The sequence below is a fragment of the Rattus rattus genome, chromosome 10, assembly GCF_011064425.1.
Source record: "Rattus rattus isolate New Zealand chromosome 10, Rrattus_CSIRO_v1, whole genome shotgun sequence".
Classification (NCBI taxonomy): Eukaryota; Metazoa; Chordata; class Mammalia; order Rodentia; family Muridae; genus Rattus; species Rattus rattus.
Window position 1 is genome coordinate 35705692 of NC_046163.1, and position 19522 is coordinate 35725213.

The 19522-nt window shown below is 42.7% G+C and overlaps 1 protein-coding gene across 1 annotated transcript in view; it reads right to left on the reverse strand.

Annotated features, from left to right (window-relative positions):
• Positions 1-264: 264 nt before the first annotated feature.
• Positions 265-19522, reverse strand: part of Axdnd1 (axonemal dynein light chain domain containing 1) — a 72571-nt gene continuing 53313 nt past the window's right edge. The window contains exons 20-25 of the mRNA XM_032915601.1: positions 15640-15750; positions 8997-9329; positions 6153-6254; positions 3171-3253; positions 1779-2020; positions 265-332 (exon numbers count right to left, since the gene is read on the reverse strand). Coding sequence (XP_032771492.1) covers positions 265-332; positions 1779-2020; positions 3171-3253; positions 6153-6254; positions 8997-9329; positions 15640-15750 — 939 coding nt within the window. The remainder of the gene's footprint in view (positions 333-1778; positions 2021-3170; positions 3254-6152; positions 6255-8996; positions 9330-15639; positions 15751-19522) is intronic.

Below are 19522 nucleotides of genomic sequence, written 5' to 3' on the forward strand. Positions count from 1 at the left end.
CTATGGCATTTTTTTCTTCATAGAAATGAACGCTTTTAACAGAGCTCTGGGGAAAGCAACTGAAGAGTCCGGCATACTTTCTCATAAGCTGTTTTTAATCTGACAAGTAAACTCATATACCGACTTCCTATGGCCTCTGCCATGCTTCTAATGGCTGTTGCTAAGGGGGCCCGTGCGTGTGAGCCGAGTTGCCAATGCTACAGCTCAGCAATCCTTAGGCATGTTCACGGACACAGCCACCGTGAACCCCAGTCTCCAGAGACGCTATTTGGGTTTGGTCTTAGATTTAGTCCGACTTCCAGAAGTTTCAGAACTGTCCACCGACTGTCCTTCTAAAGAGACAAAAACGATTAGAATATGTTGTGACTGGTATCCTATATGTGCTAAAAGTTTTTAACTTCAAAGAGTATTAAATGCCATTTGGCCTGAGTAAGTCCAATCCAACTAATGACTAAATTGGCTATTCAGAGGCCAGTTAATTACTTGATTTCATGGTCCTAGGATAAGGGATTACAAAGCTGGTAACAAAGAAGAGATTATTCAAGCAGAGTCAGTCTTCAGTGTCCTCATCTGCTCATTCCTGAGCCTCTCTGCTGGCTCCTACCCTCTCTAGCTTTCTGAACACCCACACTATGAGATGCATCTCGGGATGAGGACAGGAGACCTCTAGCCATCAAGCCTGCTCTCATAGCATGGACATTAAAAGGTGACTAAACATGAGGGGAAAGTGACAGAGGTAGTCTGAAGGATTCAGCTGTTTGTGGGAGCTGGGTGTCATCTCCACATACTCACTTTTGTTTGCCTGCTGTATTGCTTGTGTGTGTGTGTGTGTGTGTGTGCGCGCACGCGCGCGTGCATATGCGTGCATTAGAGAGTTGTATGTGCTGTGGTATACACGTGGAAGTGAGAAGGCAGCATTGTAGAAACTGTGCTTTCTCTCCACCTTAACATGGGTTCTAGGGATTGAAATTAGGTCATCAGTCTTATGCCTAAGTATTGTTAGACACTAAGCTATCATGCCAGCCCTAATTTTTGTGTTTTTTTTTTAAGATGGTGTCTTGCTTTTGCACAGACTGTTGTCAAATCCATGAGATCAAAGCAATGCTGTAGCCTTAGCCTACTGAGTATCTGGGACTACAGCACACACCACAATGCCCACATAATTTCTTTTTTTTTTTTTTTTTTTTTTTTCCCGGAGCTGGGGACTGAACCCAGGGCCTTGCGCTTGCTAGGCAAGCGCTCTACCACTAAGCTAAATCCCCAACCCCACATAATTTCTTCAGAATGAAATTATTAGGTAGAAGTAAATACAAGCTTCAAAGGAATGTCTATATATGTACTATCAAATTTAAATGTTTTCCCACAAGTATATTTATAGAACTCTATTGCTACTTAGTGTGTGTGTGTGTGTGTGTGTGTGTGTTGTATATGTGTATGTGCAATTCATGTATGTGTGTGGTGCATGCATTATGGGGATGGTCACCTGTGAACATATAAAGGACAGATGCTGATGTCAGGTGTCATTCTCTAGCAATCTCTTTTTATCTTTTATACTTTTTGTGCGTGCGTGCGCTCGTGTGTGTGTGTGTGTGTGTGTGTGTGTGCGCGCGCGCGTGTGTAGGCACACACGCACATGCACACATGGTAGGGTGCACATACATGTATTTGTGCATGTGGAGCTCCTATACATATATGAATAGATGTAAAATACTCATGCTCTTAAAATATTTGTGGTGCAGTCAAGTTTTCTTCATAAAAATGTAAAAAACGAGTCTCACCTTTCTTTGTGGATTTTGGGGGCTTTTTTGTTTGTTTGTGCTCATCTCCTTCATTCTCTACCCTGATATCCGGGCTCTCCTCCTTGGGGATGTCTATCTTTACGTGCGACTCCTTTATGGTTTTCTTTGTCAGCTCTTCTAGCTCCTTCTCCAGATCTCTGTTTTTCATGATGGTGTGATGAAGCTCCTCGTTCACCTCATCAAACTTCTCCTCTGCCTCTCTGGTCCTGGCATCCATCTGTCTGGTGGGGATGAAGTCCAGGGAAATAACAACAGAGGGTGGTGAGAAGGGGTCCTTCCTTCCCACAGAAACTCCTGTGAGAGCAGCGTGAGAGAAGATGTGCCTGTCTGAGTGTGGGGGGTGGGGCATGGGGCATTGGGCACAAGTGGAGACCTGAGGCCTAGGAGCTACTCCACAGCGTGTCAGAGTCACCAGAGTTCTCACTTCTAGTGAGACTGGACTTCAGTCTACTGAAGATCTCAGATAATTCAGTAGCCAGAGAACCCTCATCAGTAGTTGCTTTTAGTTTCACATAATTAATAGAACTCAACAAACTAAACTCAGCAGTGTCCTTTCTTTTCTAGCACCTCTAAAACTAGAATTTATAATCAAGAAAGCCAGTATGAGACGTGCTTTCTACTTATGAGAGTACATGGTAGGACTGGTAAGAAGGGTCAGTGGCCTAAGGACTTGCTGCCAAGCCTGCCAATCTAAATCAATCCTACATGGCAGAAGAGCAAACTGACTTCTGGAAGCTGTCCTTTGATCTCCACATGTAACGCACCCCCCCCAACACACACACATATATACACACACACATATATACACACAAACATACATGCACACAGATACACACATAGACACACAGATACCAGTACATACACATAGCCATATACATACACAAACACACACATACATAGGCATACACAGACACACACATACATGCACACACAGTAAATGTAACAAACATTAAGTGTAGGGTACACATCACATCTGTATGAGAGAGTCTTCTCATATTTGTCCGCCATCTTGGCTGTATTGTATTCCCAACTCTGGTTAGAGAACATTCTTTCTCAAGCACACTACTCTCTCCCAGTTCCATTCTTTTCCTTAAGTTGTCTCCCACTGACTTGGATGGGAGGCAACTTCCTTCCTGATGTAGGTACACATTACAGATATCCACACTAGCTACCACCTCCACTGTGGGCTAAGGAAAGATTTTCTTGCCACAGCAGTACAGTTCACTGCCTCAAGCCAATGATTTTCAGGTAGCTATCCCACTAGTGAGAGCAAAGCAAGCAGGACAGAGGTAAGCTAACAGGTGTGGGCTGCTTGGCCACACTTCTGGCCAACAGGCTTTATCATCTTACCATCGTGGTATCTATACTTACATTAGCTTGTCCTGCATATGTTCAAGTACATGCATTATTTCAAGATACTTTGGCTCCAATACACCTTGCTTAGCTGATTCTCTCTGACAAAGAAAATGTGTGAAGTGATGGACAGTTATCGGTCTGTGTCTTCAGGAATTGTCTAAAATATTCTTTCCCATTGCTCATATTTATCTGGTAGATGACTGCTCACAACCCAATCACCAACAACTCTATGGGCATTGCCTGTGAGCTGATAGCACAGCAGATTCCAAATCAATAGAGACAGGTAGATTGGAAAGACGCTAGTGTGGGGGATGGAAAGGTAGGAGAACAGTAGCAAAATAAGAAATGTGGGAATTCTTGGAAAGTAAGAAGGGTGAACATGTCTCTCTAATGAATTAAAGGAAACAGTTCACCATTTGTTACTAATAATTCACTGTTCATAATTCCTCTTCCTTCCTGCAAAACACTGCAAAATCCAGCAAGACTTTTACATCCCTTAGGGAATGCCATAATTGCCCAAAGGTGTGAGCTTGGCACGCAGAGAGAATACTGGGGTAGGTCAGTGTCAGTACACTGATTTGTATGCAGCAGAGTTCACAACTGGTGCCTGGCACACCGTGCTTGTATTCATGACCTCCTACTGGAAATGAGCCTCTTCTGCCTGAGTGTCTGACAGAGGTGAACGGGGAGGCACAACTCACAGAGGTGCATTCGGCCTTTCCTTACCTACACCCGTCCGCTATAGCTTTAAGCCCGTCTCTCTCTGGGACCTTCTACCTTTGGCATGTGGGGCTCACTCTTCCCAGCCTTCCTAGCAGCTTTGGACTAGTCTAAGCTCTCTGGCTTAGAAGTGCCTCTGCAAAGGTCTGTATCCAGGCCCACTGTCTGTAGCTACCATTCGTACCACCAAACTCCCTGCCAGATTTTGTGCCCTAACTGCTTTTGACACATTTTTTTCTGAAGCCACCTTTTAAGGAGTCTTCCCTATTGTTATAAAATGGACAGATCAGTCACAGCTCTTCTTATCTCTGCCTGGGGTATAGTATGATGGTGTGAAAATTCAGACCAGTCCTTCAGCTCCAGCGATAGGTAAGGGAAGAATATCTAATCTTGGGTTTAAACAATACTACAGAACCCAAGTCTGCCTCCTGTTTGCCTCTCAAGGGCTTTCACATATGATCAGGTAAATTCTCTGATATGTCTATGATTCCTTGTGGACAGTCAGGACCCAAGAATTTAAGATGACCCTGATGTAGCCTGTTTCTAATGTGTTGCTAGCTGGCTAGAATAGTTGAGCTCCAGGCAACCCTGTGGGCTGAGCCCTCTCAGCATAGCCCTCTGGTGGTACCTGCTGAATTTAAACATTCTGTATCTCCACCAGTTGGTCTGAAATCTCAGAGTCTCAGTTTGCTCTGCAATGAGATGTTGAAATAATTGTGTCCCAGACAGGGACCCGAAATGCTGCTATGCCAAGCATTTTAAGAGTTAATAAAATTAAGCCTTTCCCAAGGAAGAGAGGTGAGTTAGCACTGCTTATTGGATCTGAAATGTCCCCCAAGGCCATATGCTAAGCACCTGGTTCCCCGCTTGTGGCAGTGTGGGACATAATGGAGATTTTGGGAGCTGGGTCATTTGTGACCTACCTTGGAGGCTATATTTTGGTCCCTTTTCTATCCCTTCCCCTTCCCTCCTCCTCTCGCCTCCTCTTCTTTCCTTTCCCACTTTCCCTCCTTTCCTTCTCTCCCTCTTCCTATGCCCTTCCTACCCTCCTCTCTCCCATTTCCTGCTCTATCCCATGCCTCCTGCCACACTGTGTGCACACTGAAGCACAGGCACATTGGAGCCAAGGGTTGGATGGAGGTAGGCTGAAACCCCCGGAGCAAACGGCATCGCTCTTCCTTTTGCCTGGCTTTCTCAGGTACTGGGTCACGGGATAGAAGCTGACTAACACAGGTAGCATCCCAGAGCAGTGAGCCCCAGACCAATGGTCCTCAGTTTTGCCCCCATAAGCAGTAGGCTTCTAGCTCCCTTCTGCTTCCTGCCTGCCTCCAAAACCTGACCCCAATGCCTCCTCTAGATGGAATAGCCAGGTTTTTACTTCAGGGAAACAAGTTCAAGAAAGAACTGTGTTGGCTGGGCCCGGCATCCCTGCAGTTCATTTTCAAAGGACTGGCCTTAAGATCCTGTGCTCCGTTTGCACCGTCATCCTTGAATCTGCCTCAGAGTTGTGCTGACAGACATAGAGCACTCTTTCAGACACTCCTCACAGGGCTCCGCTTCAGGGAAATGTGCCGCTGGCCCCACATGACTTATGCAAGGTTTTCTATCTTCGGTGGATTTTATCGCCTAACAATGACCTTGGATGAACTCATTGCAAACACCTCCACCACAGGCCTGACCACCTAAGTGCTCTCCGTGCCATCCACTGCTCTGCTGACAGGCCTCCTCACTTCCACAGGCAACCACCCAGTCTAAGGAATCACATCGTCAAACAATTGAAAGTTTCCTAATTTTTCTGATGGAGCAATTTGGTGATGTATATTGGTTTCCTCCCCCAACCCAGAAAAATACACATTATGAACGCACACAGGAAGTGTAGCACCAGATTTCAGGAGATTGGTAGAATGAAGCTCACTGCAGACCCCTAAAGTGATGGTGTTCTGCAGAGAGCTAGAAGCCAATCAAGGGCTGCTTCAGCCTACCATGGTCCTATAATGAGCCTTCTGTGGAGACACAGAAGACAGAGAATGAGAAGAATTTGTTTTGGTTTGGTTTGGTTTGGCTTGGTTTTGGTTTTGAGTTGCTTTTTTTTTTTTTTAAGTCAAAATGGGAAAACAAGAGGCTTCCAAAGACAGTGCTGGAAGGAAAAAAAAAATCTGCAAAATATATTAACTAGGAATCACCGGGGAAGAACTCTTAAAAGCTACATTAGACCCTTATTGTTATCAAAGAATATGAAGTAGTTTTAGATTTCCTAGTTGGATTTAAGTTACATACCCAGGTTAAAAATATGCCTTCTTCAATCAGAGGTTTGCTATGAATATTTTCATCTTTCTTAATGTATCGAATGGTTTTCACGTTTGTAGATGTCGAAGGTTCCTAGAGCACAGGAAAGCCAAGGACCTGTTAGCCAGCCAGTGTGACACACAGCACAGCAAGTCACCCAGAGCCCTGTCTGAAACTTTAGCTTCCCATTTGTCTCTATTCAAGAGTGTTTGAAGGTTAGCTCCAAACACAGACAAAGATGGGGGTGGGGGCTGGGGACAGGAGGAGACAATTTGGAGTAAAATGAAGAGGTGCATCCCAGACCGCTAACTGGGATAGTTACTGTTGGCTATCAGCTTGACTGCATCTGGACATCAGGAACTAATACTCAAAAGCAGCTGGGCACACCTTCTTAATTAAATCATTTGAAGTGGGAAAACCCAGTTTTAATCCAGATCTTTTGAGGTGGGAAGATCCACCTCTAATCTGGGTCACACCTATCTAAGTCCTTTTTATAGGCCAGCACTTCCTTTCTATAGGTAACTTATATAAAGGACCTAGAAGAAGGAAGCTTCTCTTTTTGCCTGCTTGCTCTCACTCTTGCTAGCAAGTCTTTTCCTTCAGGATTCAAGCCTATACTGAAGGCCAGCTGAGATATGACTGAACAACTGCTAGATTCGTAGATCTTGAAGCTCACTGCAGACCCCTAAAGTGATGGTGTTCTGCAGAGAGCTAGAAGCCAAGCAAGGGCTGCTTCAGTCTACCATGGTCCTATAATGAGCTTTCTGTGGAGAAACAAGAAAAAAAAATGAGAATTTTTTTTATAAAGTCAAGATGGAAAAATAAGAGTCATATATGACTCCCTAATACTAACCCCTAACCATATATCATACCATATAGAGAGATAATATATGTGTGTGTGTGCGTGTGTGCGCGTGTGTGTGTATGTATGTATATATATATATACATAATATATATGTGTATATACATACAGGTTGACACACACACATATATATATATATGTACATATATATATATATATATTCCCTTCCCCTAGAGAACCCTGACTAATACAGAAACTCAGCACAGCCAGAAAGGCAGGCAATAGGAGGCACAGTCACAGCATACAATGGCTGTCAGCATAAAGGTGTGTTCTAAGGACTGTGTAGACACAAGGGGGCCCTGCTCACAGAAAAAAAAAATTTGAAAATTGAATAGGTACTCATGAAGTAGAGAGGAAAGGGCCTGAAGTAAGTTCAAAGGTGGTGATAACTTTAATGTGTTCTGTAAATAAGTGGGAAAGTATTTGGTCTTCCATAAACCAAGCACTTTATCAAAAAATAAAACAGAAAATGCTTGAAAACAGAGGGCTGGGTGTTATACATAATTCTGTTCTGTCCCCTTGCCTCTGTTTTGAATACAATAGAATCTGGGGTCAAACTAACATTTTAAAAACTTATTATTATTAGTGTGTGAGGCATGCATGCGTGAAAGGAGGAGGAAGGCGACTTCTTCATGGAGTCGCTTCCTTCCTTCCACCTCATGAGGCCTCTGAGGCTAGAACTCAGGCTGACAGCCAGCTTGCCAGTCTTCATGGCAACACTTAATGCGCAGAGACATAAATCAAGATGTGCAGAGAACACTGGGCAAGCACAGGCTCAAAGCCAGAGACAGTAACAGTCAGTCTAGGAATCGGGAAGGGCTCCTCTGCCACAGTCGTCTGGGTTTGAATGCTGATTCTGCCAATTGAAACTGTATGGTTTTAGGTAAGTCTATCAACTTTCAGAGCTTAAACCTCCTCTCTATAAATTAAGCCAATATGTACCCTAAGTTGTTATACTAGGCAACGTGCACAGCATAGAACTCGGAATCTACACTGTTACTGTTAGCTGTCATTGTATTTTTAAGACCACTCTAAATGTCCAGGATGGAATTTTACTGCTACAAATTCCTCATGAACTCTAGAGAGAGATGAGAAAAGTTAGAGATTGGGAGAAGGAGAGAATGGCACAGCAGAGAAGCTAAAGCAGGGGCAACCAAAGGGAAGGTTAAACTTCCTTTTGGAAAATCTAGTAAGAAAGGGAGAGAAAAGCAGCAGCAGGCTGTGGGGTGGACTGTGTGGCTGTTAGTAAGAGGTGAATGAGTGAAGCTAATGGGGTATATTTGGGTTTAGAAAAAAAATGTCACAAGGTGTACTCATACACCTGCGGGTGTGGCTACACCTGGAAGGATGAGTACACCTGCAGGTGTGGCTACACCTGGAAGGATGAGTACACCTGCAGGTGTGGCTACAGTTGGAAGGATGAGTACACCTGCAGGTGTGGCTACACCTGGGAGGATGAGTACACCTGCAGGTGTGGCTACACCTGGGAGGATGAGTACATCTGCAGGTGTGGCTACACCTGGGAGGATGAGTACACCTGCAGGTGTGGCTACACCTGGGAGGATGAGTACATCTGCAGATGTGGCTACACCTGGGAGGATGAGTACATCTGCAGGTGTGGCTACACCTGGGAGGATGAGTACACCTGCAGGCGTGGCTACACCTGGGAGGATGAGTATACCTGCAGGTGGTGTGGCTACAGTTGGATGGGGAAAGGAGGTTGAAGCAATCTACTTCCATCTTCTATTTTTGTTATCACTTAGTCTTTGGAAAGATAGAGGGAAGGAAGAAACTTATGCTAAATAATCACATGTCATTTTTATTTGCCTTCTTGATTTTTTGATTGCATTACTTTGTTTTGTTCTCACTGAGTTGCCAAGTCTTGAACTTCAAGACACAAAAGAGTCCTGTGTCAGCCTCCCAGGTGACTGAGATTATAAGCACCCATCACTATGCCCAGCAAATAATCTTACCTGTTCTGTTGTAACCTCTGCTTTTGTTGCTTCTGCTGCTTCTGTTGCTTCTGCTGCTTCTGTTGCTTCTCCTGCTTCTGCTTCTCCTGCTTCTCCTGCTTCTGCTTCTCCTGCTTCTCCTGCTTCTCCTGCTTCTGCTTCTCCTGCTTCTCCTGCTTCTCCTGCTTCTCCTGCTTCTCCTGCTTCTGCTGCTTCTGTTGCTTCTGCTGCTGCTTCAGGTGGTGGTGGTGGTGCTTTCTTTTCTTGAATCTTAGACTTCTTAAAGTCAATTTCATCATCAGTATCATCACCAAGAGGAGGTTTTTCTGGGTCAAAATAAATTTTTGTGGCTTCCTGTGCAATGTACCAACAGTATTAGAAAATGTATTTGCACAATGTAATTCATGTATGTAAATATTAGCAAATGAGCACTAATCCTACAACTGAGTATTCTGCTATGAAAAAGGACACAGACAGGGCAGGGGGTAAGAGATGGCTCAATGGTTAACAGCACAAACCGCTCCAAGCACCTTATCCAGCAGCTCAGAATCACCTGGAGCTACAGCTCCAGGGAGATATGACAGGCTCTTCAGGCACCAGCACTCATGGGCACAAGTCTACCCAGTATGGATAATTAAAATAACAATAAAGCTTTATAAAAACAGAACACAACTGGTGTCGAGGGCAGTTCCTGTCCTCATAAAGGTCAGCATTTGCAGATGGCACGATCTTATGACAGAGCCCAAGGCAGGAACATCTGAGCTACAACATGTTGTAGACCAGGGTGGCACAAGGCCAGTCAACGTCGGGGCAATAATGGCAGAGGTGCAGCCCTAATGCAGGACTGAACTGTCATTTCAGGAGACTGGATTGTTTCCAAAAGGTGACAAGACATCCAAAAGGCAGCAGAACAATTTTTTAATTAATCTGATTTAAATTTTAAAACGATCCTTCTCACAATAGGAAACAGATCAGAATAAAAGGCAGGAAGAAATCCAAGGAGAGAGTGAATACAGTGTTGTAACGTCAAGAGGAGGGTGGTCCAGAGATACTGAAAAAGTGCTTCTTACTGACACAAAATGGTTAGGGAAAGGGTGCATCTTGAGTGACACATAATTGGTGTCTTATGACAATGGGCAAGGTTGAAGAAGCAGGTTTGGGAGTGATATGACTTCTTGTAGGCATAATGTTATGTGCACTGTATAAAGATTATTCTTGTATTATTCAAATGCTGATTTCTGTGTTAACATATCTGATTGCAACCTTGTTCTGATTGCAACTCCTGTCCCTCAGTGCTGTGTAAACATTGCTCCCCATTTATTTCCTGATTGGTCAATAAAGAAGTTGATCAGCCAATGACTGAGCAGGGGAGAGAAAAGGTCTCTGCTTCCTCCCAGCCAGAGAGAGGAGGAGAGAGAGAAAAACTGAGGAATCAGCTTCCGGAAAGAGTCCTAGAAACACCATGGAAAAACACCTGGAGCAGAGAAAGCCATAAAATGCAAGGATTGAGAGGATTTTGGCTAGAAGGTAGTCAGATTAGTTTGGAGGATTAATAAAGATTAGTACTGCTCAGTTGTTGTGCCCTCAAAGCTTGTTATATAACTCTCCTAGTCCTGTCTCAATTATTTGGGAGCTAGCTTAGTTAAGACAAAAACTGCAACATTTATTTTTTAAAAATGTGACTAAAAGTTTCAGTTAGCTGTGCACGTTCAAGGCACTATGGAGATGGCTAAGTGTGAATAAGCATCTGAAAGCTAGAGTTCAATTTGGGCTAAATATTTAACAGTTATATTCATTTAGTTAAAGCCAAGAAAATAAGTCGCATTTTCACATAAACTTGTGGTGCAATGACTTAAGACAGAAATTTGTTACATAAAACAGTAGAGAAGAAAAAGGATCCCAAAAGTAGCCCCAGAAGTCTGAGGGTTACCAGAAGAGCCCAGAGAGAAAAGGAGTTAACGGTATCCAATGCCTGAAAGGTGCCTATTCAAATACTGACCAAAAAAAGTCCACATACATCAGAGTGAGGGTGCAGAATGCTAAAAGCAAAAGGGGATCTTAAAAGTCACCAGAGAAAGAGGATGGATTCTATTCAAAGGAACTGACAGCTGAATTCTCCATCATTTATTTTGGAACAGTAATATACAGAAATCAATAGAATAATGTTATCAATGTATTAAGGGAATTGTAGAGCTAATTGCAAACCTTTGAAGCAAAAATATTTCAGATAAGCAAAAAGCCACCAGTAGATAAATTCTCAGTAAGAAAGAAGAAGCGAAAGAGGAAAAAGAGGAGGAGGGGAGAACAAACAAAAAATTTAAAGGATAAGGCAGAAGAAAAAAGTCTCCATATGCAAGAGCTGAAATTTCTAAAGACATTAATTGGTAGGTCAATCTATTGATTCTAATTTTTACTAATGTTGTTTTCCCTAGTTTCCTTTCTTCCTTCCTTTCTTTCTTTCTTTCTTTCTTCTTTCTTTCTTGGTTGGGTTGTTGCTGTTGTTGTTTTGTTTCAAGACAGGGTCTCACTATACAGTTCTGACTGGTCTAGAATTAACTCACTGTGCAGAATTTAAGAGATCAGCCTGCCTCCTGAGTGTGAGGATTAAAAGCATGCCACCAGACCCAGCCTCCAACATCTTAAAGACAAATTACTAAAAAGCTTCCTGCTAAAGTCAGAAACAAGAACAAAGGAGCCAGAGAGAAAGCTCTGGGCTTAGGTCCTTGTTGTTCTAAGGACCCAAATTTAGTTCTCAGCACCCAGCCTGTAACTGCAGCTCCAAAGATTCCTTTGCCCGTTTTTGGACTCCAAAAGTCACCTGCATGAGTGTACACACACACACACACACACACACACACACACACACACACACACACCCATACACACACCACATCTTTTAAAAAGAAACAAAACAAGAGAAAAAAATCTGCTTGCTATCTCTGTTATTTATCATTAAATACATTAATACATTGAATAAGAAGAATTAACACAATTTAACAATTAAAAAACCATTAGAAAGTATCAAAATTGAGCTGGGCAGTGGTAGTGCACGCCTTCAGTCCCAGTACTCGGGAGGCACAGGCAGGGGGATTCCTGTGAGTTGAAGGCTAGTGTGGTCTATAAAGCAAGTTCCAGAACTACACAGAGGAAGACTGTATTGGAAAAGCAAACAAAAGAAGCATCAAAATTGATAGTAAAACATCAAACCATTAAGATATCTAGATAGGGCTGGAGAGATGGCTCAGTGGTTAAGAGCACTGACTGCTCTTCCAGAGGTCCTGAGTTCAATTCTCAGAAACCACATGGTGGCTCACAACCATCTGTAATGGGATCTGATGCCCTCATCTGGTGTGTCTGAAGACAGTGACAGTGTACTCATATAAATAAAATAAATAAATCTTTAAAAAAAAAAAAAGATATCTAGATAACACTCCCCAAATTAGGAAAAGACAGTAAAAATAAAGACTGAGTAAATTCACAGAGCATATAAAACTAAAATTCAAAGGTTATAAGAAAAAATTAAAATAAAATATTCAGACATAAATTTAACAAGAAATATGCAAGATGAGCGAATTATTTAACATTTTCAAGTATAAAAGTACACAGTATACCCCCATGTTCTTGGATGGGACATTTCAGCATTAGAAAGTTGTCTGTTCTGAACTAATTTTTAAAAAAATTTTTTTTCTTTTTCTTTTTTTCGGAGCTGGGGATCGAACCCAGGGCCTTGCGCTTGCTAGGCAAGCGCTCTACCACTGAGCTAAATCCCCAACCCCTTAAAAAATTTTAAAACTAGTTTTTAAAAAGTCATTTTTCTAGAGTTAGATTGTAGCGCTACATAAAGAATAAGTAAGAAAAGCTAAGAAATGTTGGAAAGATTAAAGATTCATGAGGAAGTCTGGTTCTGTTGAACGCTAAAACATCAATAATGAAACATCGTGGCGTGGGGCTGGAGAGATGGCTCAGCAGATAAGGGCTCTTTCAGAGAACGTAGGGTTGGTTTGCAGTACCCATGTCAGGCAGCTCACAACTGCCTGCAACTCCAGGGGATCCAACACTGTCTTCTGGCCTCCACAGGCACCTGCACTCGTACACATGTACCATGCACACACACACATACACACACACACACATACACACACACACATACATAATTTTAAAAATAGAAATAAATCGGGTTGGGGATTTAGCTCAGTGGTAGAGCGCTTGCCTAGGAAGCATAAGGCCCTGGGTTCAATCCCCAGCTCGAAAAAAAAAAAAAAAAAAAAAAATAGAAATAAATCTTAAAAAGAGGGATTGGGGATTTGGTTCAATGGTAGAGCGCTTGCCTAGCAAGCCCAAGGCCCTGGGTTCGGTCCCCAGCTCCGGAAAAAAAAAATCTTAAAAAGAAAATATGTTGTAATGGTTCATGAATAAACAGATCAAAGAAAAATAGAAAATCCAGAAATAGGCTTTGATTGAATATTGCCAAATGTTGGAAATTTTATGTCAAAAGATATTAACTCAAGCCCTGAATTAAGATGTTTAAAAAAAAAAAAAAAGGAACTATCAGCAGTTGGAAGGAAAAGATAGAGGGAGACACAGCCCATTCATCTCAGTAGAGAGACTAACATTCAACGCCCAACTACTTATCCAAGCCACATGCATCGTTTTTGAAAGCGTCTCTGTCAGCAGATATTCAAACCTGGGCACAGTGATCAAGTGTGCTGCGTGCTCCCTTAAGAGTCACGAATCTAATTCCTGTCAGGTTGAGTTAATCACCTAGAAGGTGCCTTCTCCTTCTGTGCTCATGTCTCTAGAGTTAGGTGTACTTTCTAAAACACTTTGTGTATTGGTCGTTTGTTTGATATAAGGTATTTTGTAGTACAGGCTGGCCTAGAACTTGCTGTGTAACCAAAGATGACCTTGAACTCCCATCATCCTGCCTCTTCCTCCCCAGGGCTGGGATTACAGATGTTTGTCACCATACCCAGCTGATTCTGTACACATGGTTCCCCTAGGTTAGCAACCACGCTCATGCTACTTTAGCAAGTTTCTAGTATTATACTACGGTTTAAGATTTACGATGTCAGTGAAAGCTTTCAGTGGTTAATCCAGAAATAATTCTGGCTACAATCTGGTCAACCTAGAAAAGGTTATGTTAAGGATGCATACTTTTTTAAAGGCAATGTATAAAGTCTTAAAATGTTTGTCTGGAGACATCTCCTTCCTCTCAGACCCAGGGGCATTAATGCCATCAGATCATACTGTAGGGTGTGGCTGTCATAACAGGAGCTTCTTAAGACTTTACCAGAGGTAAATGCCAGTCAGTCAGAGACTGAAGGACTATGTGACAGTCATTAAATGAGTGAGCACTGCTCTGGAATCACTAGTAAGCAGGTGGTAGTTAAAAACACAGGATTAGCCAGGAGTGATGGTTCACACCTGTAATCCCAGCACTTAAGAAGCCGTTGAAGATTGTCACAAGTTCAAGGCCAAGAGGAGCCTATCCTGAACAGTTTGAGCCAGCCTGGCTGCAAGAGACCCCATCCCAGACATACGAGAAACTGGATGGATACGATACCATGTAGAGATGTACAAAAGGTAGCAAGTGCACCCTAAGGACAGAGTCTCCACATGCCAGGCACAGGCAGAGGTAGATGATGAAAACAGGGGTAAATAGACCAAAGAGGATGAAATCCAGAAACTTTGTCTTATAAGGAGCGTTAACCAAAGGAAGGAAGAGTTAACAGAGCCATATGCTAAAGGGGAGCAGGTTAAATGGGGGGACCGAACATTCTAGAGCAGGCAACAAAGTTACTAGTGACTCACAGTGGCCTTAGAATTTTAACAGACCCCCCTGTGCCAGGGGCTAGGACTCAGAGGTTACTCAGCATTCATAGGACCTGGGTAAGATCAGTGAGAAGAATGAGGTAAAACAAAACAAAACAAAAACAACAAACAAGGACATTTTTTAGAGTGGGAGAAATGTCCGTGTTTATAAAGTATTTTCAAAGTTAAGTTAGATGGAACCACTGGGAAGAGTTAGAGATGCACACGCCTTTGGTCCCAGCATTCAGGAAACAAAGGCTGGTGGGTTTCTGTGAGTTCCAAGCTAGCCAGAGCTACAGAGCGAGACCATGTTTCAGACAGACAGACAGAGACAGACAGACAGAGACAGAGGGAGAGGGAGAGATAGAAACAGAGAGAGGTAGATTCATAATCCTGTGCTGCGTGTCACCTGCTGAATGGGCTGGAAAGATGGTTCAACAGCTAGGCGGCTGCTCTGGCAGAGGACCCAGGGTCAGTTCCCAGCATCCATAGCTGGCAGCTCACAACTATAACTCCAGCTTGAGGGTATCCAAAGCCCTCTTCCAACCTACAACACACACACACACACACACACACACACACACACACACACACACACACACACACACACACGGGGTGGTGGGGGAGTCTTAAATTTATTAAATTTATGAGTGGAGGAGTCTCTTCCTGGGGAGGAGGAGGAAGAGCTGCTGACACTCTAGATCAGAAAGGAATTCTCTTCCAGCAGTCTATGGTGAGGATGGAGAAGAGCAGTTTCAGAAAGATGTGCAACCGAGGCACCCTGAGATGCAGGAAAAGCGACTGTTCCGTTCATTTCCTTACAGACCAAATGACAGCAGCATGTAGTAAATACCTCTTCCCCGAGCAGCTTCTCTGCTTCCTCATATGACAGTAGTCGTACTCTCCTGCCTTTGATGTCAGAAATGAGGTATGAGCATGTGCTGATCCAATCGTAACATTCTCTCTGGGAAGAGACACAGCACGATTACTACATGAGGGGAAATCAACTGATGCCAACTCATGACTCCCACTGCACTGCTCAGCACAATTCCTCTGTAACTCCTCTGTGTTCAGTTCAAAGACCACACAGAAGTGTCTTACTACAAATGTAGGCCTGATCACACTGTGCCTCACTGACAGGGTTTCTGATTTGGGTTGTGGTAGGGTAATTGTGGACCATAAAACCAGATACAGAATTCTTGGGCTTACTAACCCTTAAATGATCTATTCCAATAAATTTTATGTAACTGACCATGTCAACATGGTTGTTCGCTAATAACAATAGTGTTGTGTGAGAGGTTTCTCTAAGGTTGAAACAGGAACTAGCTTAAAATAGCTTCAGGAAGTCCCTGAAACTGATCACATTCACTTCTTTTCTTCTCCCCTAGAGTATCTAAGTAGTAAAGCCATTCAGGTAAGCCTAGCAGCAGAGACCAATTGATCTGCCTGGGAAAGGCTCAGACCAACTGAACCAACTGGGAAGGACACTCTACCTGTGACCAGTCTATAGGTCACACAGTGTGACCTGGGTTCCCAGCTTTGGGAGCTGCCATCCATACTGGACTGGGCTTTGGTACTGCAGCTGTCCTTAAGTGATTTCTGTTCCTTTAAGTAACCTCTCATTCGTATTCCTATAAGTAACCCCAGTAAAACTCATTGATACACCAAGTTGGACATTGCTATGACTATTATTTTGGTGTGTCATGTGCTCCTTACCTGGAGTAAATAGACATGTTTGTGTTATGTCTCCTCAGGAAACAAATACAAGTAGCAAGCTCATTTATGGTTTTAGTTCTATATGAAACTCTTCCTAAGCACTGTGTATATATCTGTACTAACCAAGTATTCATTGGATTCTCAGTATGAAATACTGAATATGTATAGTAACACCAACATAAAATAGGGATAAGTTTGATGAGAGTAAGAACTGTTTGCTGAAAGCCACAGTTTCAATGAAACAAACAAATGAAGACACACACTGTATTAACAGATCCAAAGACACAAGGTAGTTAGAGGGTCAACTCTCCACCCACTGACCAATAGTTAAACTGTAATTCAAATAAAAAAATTCAACACCTTTTGAAGAGATTGGTAAGCTTAAATTACATATGGTAAAACAAAGGATCTGGTATAACCTTTAAAAACAAATTTTGGGGATTTGAACTATGAGGTTAAAAATTTATGATAAAAATAATGAAGATTAGTAATGGTGATCATGTTGACCAATAGAGCTACAGTATAACACATACATGTTCAATAGATGTTTCAGCAAAGACAGCAAGGCCTCTTGATAAATGACAGTCTTTTTAACAGAGGGCATCACAATAATCAGATACACAGATGCCAAAAAAGAACCATAACTGGCAACACAGCTTTAAAAAATGTTTTTAATGCAAAATGGTTAATAAACTTGAGAATAAAGCCAAAAACTATTTAATATCTAGAAGACAACGTGAGAGAAAAATCTTTATGATGCTGTTAGGCAAAACTTTTCCTTTAAAGTAACACGAAAAACAAGACTCATAAAACAAAAGCTAGATCACCATCAACGTTAAGAACCTCCTGTCTCTCAAGGTATCACGGGGGGGGGGGCATTTTTGTATGTATATGTATGTGTGACATGCATGTCTGAACATGTGCTCTCATGTTTGTGGACACATGTTGTGATATGTATTTGTGTGGGTTATGTACAGCTGTGACTGTGCAGAGTTCAGAGGCTGACATCTGGTGCTGTCCTTGTTAACTCTCCCACTTTCACACACTGAGGAAGAGTCTTCTGATCCCACTAGTTTAACCAACCAGCTTCATCTGGGGACCTTGTTTCTGCCTTCTCGGCTCTGGGATTGTTGGCAGACTGCCATGCACACCTGGCATTACATGGGTTCTGGAGATCTGAATACCAGTTCTCAGGCATGGGCGAGCCAGTGCTTTACCTGCTGGGCCATCCTCCCAGCCCTCAAAGTCCTAGTAAACATGAAACATCACAAGCTGGAGGAAACATTTGTAAATAGTACATAGGATATAGGATTTATTACCCAGACCATATAAAGAGTTTCTAGTACTTAATAAGGAAACGAGCCAATACCAATGGGCCAACAATTTAGACAGACTTTCACCAAAGACAACATGCCTATAAAGAGTAAGTACAAGAAAAGAAATTCAGCATCATCGGTCACTAAGGAAACGCAAATGAGAACCATGATAACCTATTGCTACCCACCTATGGGAATGTCTACCACTTAAAATTCGGGCTGCATCAATGACCGGCGAGGATGTGAAACAAAGGATTGTTATTTACTGCTGATAGAGGACTGCGTTAGCCAGAGCCCGGCCGACTCCATGACAGGCTGCACACTGACAGCTTGGGAGACTGAGTTAGGCCTAAGATTCTGTTTCCCAGGAATGAGAATCTGGATCCAGGAACCTGTGGTCAGCCAATTACAGCCACAGCAACCGATTCGAGGACACCCTGTCATCTGGCCTGAAGTAAGAATAGGTAGCTAGAATGAGTAAGCCACCCCCTGGGAAGTCTCCAGAGCCTAACCACTGTCAGTCAGACCTCTAAAGATAGAGCTGACCAATCAAGGTAAAAGGACACATGCCCCTCCCTGAATTCTCCTGACTGACAACAAAAGCTGGGCCTGTGAGTCCACCAGGGGCTCCATTCCTGAATGGGCAGACCCCTGCATACAGAAAATTCAGCTGAATAAACACTCTTTGCTTTTGCATACTAATGGAGTCTGCGGTCTTTCTTCCCGGAATCACAGACCCTAACAACAGGAGTATAAACATGGTTCAGTCACCCTGGAAATATACATATCCCATTCCAAGAGAAGAAAGTAAATGTCTGCTCAAAGATTAGGGCATTAAAGTACATTGGAGCTTTGCCTATAATAGTCAAAGCTGAAGACAACTTAGGTGTCCATCAAGAGAAAAAAAATATGTGTGTGTGTATTGTGTGTATTTACTTTTATATATATGTATATATATTCATATGTATGCATATATTTATATATACTTGTATACATGTGTATATATATGTGCACACATGTATTATATATAATACATATATAAATAAATATATATAAAATACATATATATTTGTGTTGCTCTTTGTCTTTGCCTGGTGGTGCTTTTGGAAGTTTATCATGAGGGTACCAACTTCATAGATAGGTTAATTTATTAAGTTTGTGAGGAATAGGCTAATAGAAGGTGGGATGTAGTTGGAGAATGTGGGAGTTCTGTTCCTGTGTGGTGTCTGCCTGCCCAGAGGACTAGGACTGCAGCTGCTGAGTCGTATTTGATGTTTGCTACGGGACTGAACTGCTGCCAAAGATTGAGCTCAGCCCCAAAGAACAGGTCCACTTCCCACACATCCTAGTGACTTTTCTCTTCAACTACTTCTGCTGAGTGGTGGGTTAGAGGGGGGGTTGGACCCTTATTAAAAGTAGGTTGCAGCCACCAAACCTAGATAATATTGCTGAGGCCAAGAAGTGCATGCTGACAGGAGCCTGATATAGCTGTCTCCTGAGAGGCTCAGCTAGAGAATGACAAATACAGAGGCGAATGTTAGCAGCCAACTATTGAACTGAGAATGGGGTCCCCATTGGCGGAGTTAAAGAAAAGACTGAAGGAGCTGAAGGGGTTTGCAACCCCATAAGAACAACAATGCCAACCAACTAGAGCTCCCAGGGACTAAATCACCATCCAAAGAGTACACATGGACAGACCCATGG